The 10,801-nt window shown below is 27.0% G+C and overlaps 1 protein-coding gene across 1 annotated transcript; it reads left to right on the forward strand.

The window, feature by feature from the left end:
- The first annotated feature begins 6,508 nt into the window (after positions 1-6,508).
- LOC112756148 (BRI1 kinase inhibitor 1-like) lies at positions 6,509-8,244 on the forward strand. The gene has a single exon (XM_025804605.3). The coding sequence runs from the start codon at positions 6,935-6,937 to the stop codon at positions 7,964-7,966; it is 1,032 nt and encodes a 343-aa protein (XP_025660390.1). The 5' UTR covers positions 6,509-6,934; the 3' UTR covers positions 7,967-8,244.
- Positions 8,245-10,801: the final 2,557 nt, after the last annotated feature.

Here is a 10,801-nt window from a genome sequence, read left to right on the forward strand (position 1 = left end):
TTATGTAAACAACACCCTCTTCTATTGATTTTAAAAAAGAGAGGATATTTCACACTAATTAAAATGATTCAATACTTTAATTTATTGAGCTTAATTATTTATTTTTTTTAAGTTTTAAGTGAAATTTTAGGTACACGTTTTACGAATTAAGGGAATTTTAAGAGAGTTTTATTCCATAGTAAGATTACTTAATTTGAGTCAAATTAGTTCGAATTTAGTTAATTTATTTAAGATAGACTAGCTACTATTTTAGATTAAAATAAATAAAATAATTCAGCATTAAGTAAATCCACCTTATATTATGTGATATAATCACAATCCCACTAAGGCACTAGCTATAGTGGAAGCCTATAAATATTTCTTTTGAAGACAAATAAAGTCAGAGTTTTTCTTATTTAATTAACTAATCATATATGTCCAAGCATAGAAGAAATTAACCGTAATGAAATTTTCTTCTAGATTTCTCAACATGAAACCCCACCTTTTCAAAATTTGAAACATAAATCAGTTCAAAAATATTTAATAATAAAAAAATTAATAAAAAAATCAAAATTTATTTTAGTTAATATTTATTAATTATTATAATTAATAAATATTAAATAAAATAAATTCTGATATATTTTTTTTAATATTATCAAAATTAGTTAATGTGAAAGTTTGAAAGAATTGAAGAGAAATTAATAATATGTTGCTCACTCCGAGGCTCTGTTGTTGGCTTGCTGTCTCTCCTAAGATTGGTCATGACTATATCAAACAAATTAAAGAATTCAATACAATATATTTAATTAAATAATTAATTAAAGAAAATGGATAAAGAAAAAGAGGAGAAAAAGTTTCCCCACTCATCCAAATGCTAGTGTGTGAAAGCATTTGTCTCATTCTACATTTTTTTTTTCTTACTATCTTATCTTGAAAAGGAGAAAAACCTAAGAAATGAACATTTAGAATATTATTAGTATTATTATTATTTTTCATTTTTATGGCATGTGTATGTCCAACCAAATAATGCCTCCATGATAAAGATGTTGACCTTATAACCATGCTTACAAAATTCTTTCAATTTTATGCTTGTTGCATGTATAATATGCATGGACCACCACCTTGTTACACGTGTGTGTGGGGTCTACACTAATCCATATTCAATCATGTAATTTATTTTCTAGTTGTATTTACTTTTAATTTATTCCATTATATCAATGCGCGTCTTATTATTATTATATTAAATATTTTCTATGACCTTATTTGGTCGGCTAAAAATTTAAATATGATTCTAAATTTAGCGTAATATCTCAAAATATTGTTTGTAGATAAAATACAAAATATAAAATTTAAACCTTTTGCAATCTGTGACACAGAAATTAATAGATATTTTTTTAATGTAGTAAAGGCAAATATAAATTTTCAATAAGAGCATATATATATATATATTATTTTTCTAAAATATTAGTGAGTCGAAAATACTTATCCTCACAATTTATAATAGTGATTTTTCTCTGTCTAAATGTGAGTTTTAAAATTTTTTTATAAAGGTTTTGATTTGTTTGCTAGAATGATGAATTGTTCGACATTTTTATCTAAACGATGATAGAAAATTATCTGCACAGGATTCTAATACTTAAGTTAATATAATTTTAAAATAGATTTAAGTGAATTTGAAATTAAAAAATATTTAAATTTAATAAAAATATTTACAGAGATAGATAATGACTTAGCCATGAATCTCTTCACTTATAGTAATTGGTAATTTCATTCTTAGTATTTAAAAAATTACCTCGCATTGAGATAATGACTGAGTTACAGATATTATCTAAAATAGTAAATAACAATTTTATTTGTTATGCAAGTCAAGTTGAGTATGGGTTATAACACTCGTACCCAAATAGATTGAATAGGTTAATCTGTATGATTTTTTGGATTAACTTAGTTAGATCTAGTGCAGAAGTTGAGCTTCATACATCACAAGGAAGCAATAGCCTCCCCCAACCATTAATTTTTTTATAAATTATACATAAATGTTAGTCTAGTCTTTTTAAAATTTTTATTTTATTATTTATTAACTGTATTTTTTTTTTTTGGATCCTCCCTCAAAGTTAATCTAATTCCGTTGGCTTCTATAGGTCTTTTGTGAAATTATTTGAATCATATAATTTTATTTTTGGGCATAATAAACACATAGTATCACAATATTCTATTTTTTGTTAATCTTGATTATATATATATATATATATATATATATATATATATATATATATATATATATTATCGTATTTTTAGATGAAATTTAATAAGAAGATTTTTGTTATTTTGTGAGAATAAATTTAATAAAATAAATTTTTAATACAAAAATTTAGAAAATTTTTTATTTTAAAATAGAGATAAATCTAATTTTATAATGTGTATATATATATATATATATATATATATATATATAATTGCATATTTTGTAACACAACTTATTGAATGAATCCGTCTTCAACTCTATACCACACCATTATAAATTAGAGAAATTCTCCATATACAAGCATTTTTTTATACAAGTCTTTACAAGTTATTATATTAACGCGCTTGAACGTTACTGCACGTTCTTCTTCCTCTTCCTCTTCTTCTTTTTTTCTTTCGTTTCTTATTTTCTCTTTCTCCTTCTTCAACCGTTACTGCACAATTTCACTGCACCGTCTTCTTCTTCTTGCTGCACATTCTTCTTCCTCTTCCTCTTCTTCTTCTTCTTCTTTTCTTTCGTTTTTTGCCTTCTCTTTCTCCTTCTTCATTTACGTGCTTTTCTCTTTGTTTTCTTTTTTCATTATTCTTGATTTCCATTATTTTTTGATATCAAGCTCTGAAATCATTTTTGAAGAAGAAGAAGCAGCAGAATATGAGGAGGAGAAAGAGAAAGAGTTCTGAATTATGCATAAAGTGTCCTTTGGGTGTATTTTCTATAATCGTTTGGGTGTATTTCTGAAGTTTCATTATTTTCAAAACGATTTCAAAGCTTGATTTCAGAAACCATGAAAATCGAAAAAAAAGAAGTAAGAATACCAGTAATAAACGAGTAAAACAACTAATGAAAAGGCAAAGAGAATAACGAAGAAATATCGTTTGGGTGTATTTTCTATAATCGTTTGGGTGTATTTCTGAAGTTCTATTATTTTCAAAACGATTTCAAAGTTTGATTTCAGAAACCATGAAAATCGAAAAAAAAGAAGCAAGAATACCAGTAATAAATGCAAGTAAAACAACTAATGAAAAGGCAAAGAGAATAACGAAGAAATATCGTTTGGGTGTATTTTCTATAATCGTTTGGGTGTATTTCTGTAATCGTTTGGGTGTATTTCTGAAGTTTCATTATCTTCAAAACGATTTCAAAGCTTGATTTCAGAAACCATGAAAATCGAAAAAAAACGAAGCAAGAATACCAATAATAAACGCAAATAAAACAACTAATGAAAAGGCAAAGAGAATAACGAAGAAATACATGGAGGAGGAGGAAGAAGAAGAAGAAGGAGAAGAAGAGGAAGAGGAAGAGGAAGAGGAAGATGAGTTGTTCATAATCCACGGTGAGTGAAAAAGAAGAAGAAGAAGAGGAAGAGGAAGAGAAAAAGGAAGATGAAGATGAGTTGTTCATAATTCACGGTGAGTGAAAAGGAAGAGGAAGAGGAAGAGGAAGAGGAGTCGTTCATAATTCACGGTGAGTGTAGCGCTTTGGAAATTAAATAACGCATCTAATGTGTAGCAACTTGTAAAACTTGTAAGTCAAAAAGACTTGTATGTGTAGCAAGCCTCTATAAATTATTCCCAAACCTCATCTTAGTGAATTATACTCAAATTAATCTCATCTTAAATTGATTCTTATATTTGCATCGGAGTTATTTTTATATCCAATCTAATAATAATAATAAAAACATTAATGGGTCTAATGTACAATATATAATTAATTAATTATTTATGTAATATAGGTTTTTGTTTGGTATTTTGCTACCTTTTTCAGGTTAGGGTAGTGGATGTATGGCTGAGGACTTGGCTTGCACAAACATAGACAAGTACAGTGTGAGTTGGGGCTCACTCACATGACCTATTTGCCCTAAACGACATGCATATTTAATTATTATTTGTGTATGTATCTTTGATGTTATTAGTATAATTCATTATTATTATTAATTAATGAATGGTTATGTAAGAAAGTGACCTAAATCAATAATCACTAATAATACACTATTATTCAATCCCAAAAGATGGATGCCTATTACCCTATTCCCTTATCATCTTCTCCAACATTTTGATCTCAAATCATTTTCAATTATATAAATGCATGTGTTATGGACTCAAATTTATAAAACTAACCTATAAATGGATTTAAAAAAAGTTCTTAAACTTTATGACCGTCAATATATAATACTTTGGTGACATGACACTTCGAATGTATAGCAAAATATTTTTCATTTAATATTACAACAAAAACATCATATTTTGCAATAGAAATCAATCTAGCTAGGACAAAACTTTTTCTCATATTTTTATTTATAAATTTGTTTTAATTACAAATGTATATATACGTTCTATATATCATGCAAGTGCAAAATCAAGTGACTAACTAATAAGTAGGCCTTTAATATATAACTATTTCACACTTGATTTGACATAATTTGTGGAAAAAATCATGGTATTTTGTGGATTTACGTAAAGGTTTTTATAGGTTCTTAGGACCTATTTGTTCTATGAACATCAAACACGTTGAGGTGCACGTGGGGGAGCCCAATAATACACTTGGAACATAGCCAACAAGCAACTATACAAGGCAAATCTTATTCAAAGATTCCTTTTTGAAATATGGGTTTTAATTACAATTTTATTTTCTTTATTATTATATATTGTTATTATGGAAAATATTATATACATATAAAAAATTAATCATCATGTATTTATATATAAATATTTATATTATTTAATTTATTTTTAATATATATTTTATATAAATAATTAATTTTGTGACTAATTTTTAATATATTTGTAGCATGCTTAGCTTGTTTAATTGTCAAATCTCTATTGTACGTACGTGCAAATTTCTCTTTCTGGGGACCTTCTTCTCAAATCATCACTGAAAAAATATATTATTTATTATAAAATAAAAAATAAATTTGAAATATTTTCTAAAGTGAAAATTGGCCATGCCAATCCCATCTTCTTTTGGTGGCCAAATTTGGATCTTTGTGACCCCATTTCCAAAACCAGCACCGGATTTGCTGTGTGAATTGACAATAACCCAATAGATTAAATTACCAACACTTTTTTCCCTACACACACGAGTGTTAAACATATCAACATCTCATTATCAATCATCTAATTAATCCTTCTCTTGAGTATTATATAATCAAAATAATTGTTTTATATATTATACTGAAATACTAAACCAACATTATATTCATATTTTATTATTTAATCATCATAATGAATACACAGAATAGATCTCTTATTACCCAAGCTTACCACACTTTTATGTCATGAAAAAGGATCCAGCTTCTCTAAAGTTATTTAGTCATTTTAAAAAAAAAACAATTTACACCATTAATTACTCTTATATATTAAAATAATAAAATTCACAAATAATAAATATTATAAACTTAAAATTAATTAAAATATTATTTTACTATTTTACTAACATTGTCATTTTATTTTTTTTTTCAAAAAATGTCATCAGATTCACATTCCTAGTGAATATAATCAAAGTGATGATAAAATATTATTAATAATGTATATAAACTCTCTTTATTAAAAATTTATTATTTACATAGCTCAAATATGCAATTTGTAAATAAATCTTATTAAAATGTTTAAAATTGTACTAATTTTTTAAATTAGTCTCTAAAATTTTAATTTACTAAACTTAATCTCTAAGTTTAGTATTCATAATTTACATTAATCTTTCAATTATTTTTTGTTAATGCCTTAATGGCATACAGACATGATATCAGTACCACACATTAAAATATTATTTGACTACATGTAATAGAATGACAAACGACATATTGATAGTAAATGAAAATAATGTCATTTTAAATGAAAATTTACTAATTTATCTTAAAAAGAACTAATTTGCCAATTTTATTTAGAACTGAATCTGTGTTTTTCCAGAAATTTGATAAAAAGCCCAAATTAAAATATTTATTCATAATTAAAATAAATTTTCTTTTTCCTTTTTCCGATGTAAAATTTAGTAATAGTTTGACCTATGCACTGAGATTGGTCTAATTTTTATACAAGAAATTAAACACGGTAAAAACTCAGGTGCAGTCTACTTCACGTAAAGTTGATATCTGAGAGTCGTTAGATGAGTTCATCTAACGGTTCTCAGATATCAACTTTACGTGAAGTCGACTCATCTAACAGTTCTCAGATATCAACTTTACGTGAAGTCGACTGTACCTGAATTTTTACCATTAAACACGCTACGAGTGTATCATATACACAAACATGGATACACATATATGTATTTTTGTTAACAAGAAACTAAGAAATAAGAATGTCACAATGATTTTATTCATTCACATGATGATATATTCATTCAAATAATGTCACAATGATTTTACTATATATAATATAAGCTAGGACCCGGTCAGAGTTTACACTTTACATACAATTAAAAAAAATGTTTCCAAAATGACCAACTTCTTCTCTTTGACAAATACTATCTACTAAATCCCTCTCTCTCTCTCTTTCTCTTTCTCTTTCTCTTTCTTTCCCTGCCTTTCAACTCCCTTTATCCCTTTCTAATCTAAACCTATTTTTCCTCTTCTCATTCATTCAAAGGAAGAAAAAAAAGGTTCCAAAATATTCTCCTTCTGGTCACCAAAAAGAGAGAAAGAAAAGGGAAAAAAAAAAATTTTTAGACCTAACAATTCCATAAACATTACACCAAATCTAATTAATTAGCTTCTTCTAAATGGCATCTTTTCAACAAGAAAGGAATAGAGTTGAAGAAGAAGAAGAAGTAGCATCATCAAAGTTAGTATCAAATTCAAATCAAAGTTGTTCTTCTCCACCTTCAAATAATACTTCATCATCTTCATCACCATCTCATGAATTCTCCTTCACAATCTCTCTCAACTCTCATCACCATCATCATCATCATCATCATCATCATCATCAAAGTTCCTTCACCAACACCAACAACAACATATTCAATAGTACTAAGAACAATAACAACAATATTGATTTATCTCCTGCTGATGAAATCTTCTTCCATGGTCACTTGCTCCCTCTTCATCTCCTCTCACACCTTCCTCAATCACCTCGTTCTTCATCAAACTCCATGGACAGTTTCACTCTCCCCACAAGAGAGCTTCTAGAAGATGAAAACGTTAACCCCATCAAAGAAAATGGCACCAGCAACAACATCATCTGCAACAACAACAACAAAGAAGAAGGTGGTGACAACAAGAAGAATAGTAAAGGTAACAAGCTATTCAAACCTTCTTTCTCTTTGTTTGGATTGAAAAAAGGGCTAAAAGGGTCATCAAAAGTTAGAGAAAAAGAGGAAAAGGAGAATCACAAGAAGAAAAGATTGAATTTTGATGTGATCCATGATGCAATGAAGAAGTACTTGAGAATGGTTCAACAACCATTAGTACTATTTAGAAGGAGAAGTAATAGTATTAGTAGAGACAAGTATAGGATCAATGGAAAGAGTTCTTATTCTTATTCTTCAGGGAATGTTACACCAAATAGTAACAAAGATTTGTTCAGAGGTTATTGGAATCAATACTCAGCACCAGCTTCAATGAGAACATCACCAACAAATAGTGGCCTTCTTGTTCCAACACCAACAACTCTTCATTCTTCTCATGGTGCTAGAGATAGCACCATGGAAGAGTTACAAGCTGCAATTCAAGCTGCAATTGCTCATTGTAAGAACTCAATTGCAAAAGAAGAGAAGAAGCTCAAATGTTCAGATATTCGATCTGGTCTGATCTAGCCTGACCTGTTGGTACGAGTAAAAATTTACGAAAAAAAATAAAATAATTTTAAATAAAAATATTTTTTCATTCTCAAAGTTCAAGGGGAGGCTCAGATATAATACACTCGTATAGGATAAGATTTTTTTTCCCCATTATGTTTGGTTTCCTAGTATGTGTCTTATGTGACTGATTCTATGTGGTATTTGAGTCATTTTGTACATAATGTACAATCATTTGAGTTCCAAAAGAAACCACAGCTAGAAATAATATCTGAAAAGATTAATAACTTTTGCCATGTACTAGTGCAATTATTTGTACATTATCTCATCATTTTTAATACGTAATATTATATACCACAAATTGTACTAACTCTTTTAAGATTTCAATTATATCACATCCTACAGTTTTAAAAAATATCTAAAATTATAATGTTAAAATATATCACACATCTCACTTTTATATCTAAATTTTTTAACCTTATATTACAATTTTTAAGGTTTACTCTTTTTTTTTACATAGGAAAGTTTGAGATGAACAAACACATAGATAGTAGACAGTGATGTGTCAGAGCATTTTTCATCTCTCAAAGCTAGAGCCCAATGTTATCCCTGATTTTTTTTTTACAATATTTTTTAGTTTGATATATTGAAAATTAATTGATCGTATATCAAAATTTTATTTAAAAATTTGTCTCTAGCTAATAAATTATTATATATATAAAATAAAATTATTTAAGTAGATTAATACACTAACCACTAAACTAATACAATTTGATTGTTACGCTTGAAATTTTGTTCAAGAAGATCAATAATGAAGACCCTTTAAAGAGTTTGTGATGATGCGGCTATTATATTATATCAAATCATATCATATCATATGGTACACTTCAAAATCATATATAACACGAGTCCAATTGAGTCATATTTGGACCATATATGCATAAGCTAGATTCCTTGCCAAGCAATCGTTTCTACCATGTCACAATCATGCATGTCAAGGAACATTGTATCCAACTCTCACACTAGTTCTTAGACACTAGTACACTTCTCTTGAACTAAAAAATTAAAGAAAAAAATAACCTATGATTTTTAAACGATGTAATACCTTGATATCGCTTTATGTTCAAGAATGAATAATACTATATTGAAATTAAATAAATCAAAGTAATTGAATCTAAGGAATGTTATTTCCAAGTGATATGGGACTATAATACAATAGCTAATAATGAGCTGGTACAAAGCAGAACTTTTCAATGATTACAAGTTCCAAGAATTTCTCATATAATTAGGCTTTGCATCTTCTAACTGTCGGTGGCATATGTATATGTCCATAAAGGTTGCGAGCAAATGCTTCTTGACAAATGACACATTCAGAATTAGAACAGAGTAATGTTGTATGTATATTTTTTTATATTGTATATTTTTTTATGTATTTTTTTATTTTTGGTATTGAAAGTGATCGATAAAAAATGAGAGAAGGTAAAATATTTAATTTTTTTATATAAAAAAATATAAAAGAGTGAATTAAATATCGTTCCTCGTTAGAATATGATCATTATTACTCTATCCATCCAATCAATATTAAGAGTTGAATTGACAAATTACTAATGTATCTAGTTATATTTACTATTTGACAATTATTATTAAGTGATTGTTACGGTGCCTAAAAGTATTTGTCTAACTTATTAAAAAAAGTTAAAAATTAATATTTAATTTTAAAAATATAAAATAAATAATTATTAAATATTCAAAAGTTATCATAAAAAATAAGTTAGACAAAAGTTAAACATCAAGTTATAGGTGCCATATAATTCATCTTGTTATTATTAGACAGAGAGTGAATCTAATGAAGACATTCTTCGATGTCCTGCTTTTTGGCAGGGGAAGTGACCACTGAACTATTGGAGGAATAGAGTGTCCAAAACCATGTCTCATAGCTATATACAGAGAATAGCTCTTAGCCTCTTATAATTCTCATGTATAAATAAAGAAATTCTAATTTATTTTACGAAATAAATGGTATTTTTTGTTCACATTATTTATTTATTTTTTCATTTTCATTTCTTCTCTCTCTTCTTTTTTTAGATTTAACGAATGAAATCACTTAATAAAAATTCATCCTTAAACATTTTTACTAACATTTTTCATTTATTCTTTTCGGGTAAACTAATGTAGCCTATGCTGACAAGAACATTAAACAAAGACACGTGTTGTCGTGTGGATTTCTTATCCCTTACCTATATAAAGTTTTTTTCGAGTCTTGAAATCTAAGTTGCTTTAGAAGAAAAAAAGAGAGTATTGAATTTAAAAGAAGAAAAATAGTAATGTATTTATTGACTACTTTTTCGACGAGTTAGACTAACCTAGCACTAAATCATATAATTCTCTAAAACTACATCTTTCAAGTGCTTTCCTAACAATGTACTTAACATATTTAGTATATAGAATACTATCTTCTTAATTGAAATATATTTATTTTAATAGATTATTAGCAATCTAAAATTTTGTTGTATACTATATGGTAGAAACTCAGATGCAGTCAACTTCACGTGAAGTTGACAATTGAGAACTGTTAGATGAAATTTTAGTCAAATCAATTAAATCATTTAACAGCTCTTAACTATCAACTTCACGTAAAGTTGACTGTATCTGAGTTTTCAACATATTATATATATATATATATATATATATATATATATATATATATATATATATATATATATATCACTTTAATTTTGATGCACTGTAATTTTACACATCTAATTATGTAATGTTACATTAGTATAAATACCTTTTTCATTGACTGTATGAACGGTCATCCAAAATATCCAAAATACGAATGTGATTGCAAGT

This window comes from Arachis hypogaea, chromosome 6 (assembly GCF_003086295.3).
Source record: "Arachis hypogaea cultivar Tifrunner chromosome 6, arahy.Tifrunner.gnm2.J5K5, whole genome shotgun sequence".
NCBI classification, from domain to species: domain Eukaryota; kingdom Viridiplantae; phylum Streptophyta; class Magnoliopsida; order Fabales; family Fabaceae; genus Arachis; species Arachis hypogaea.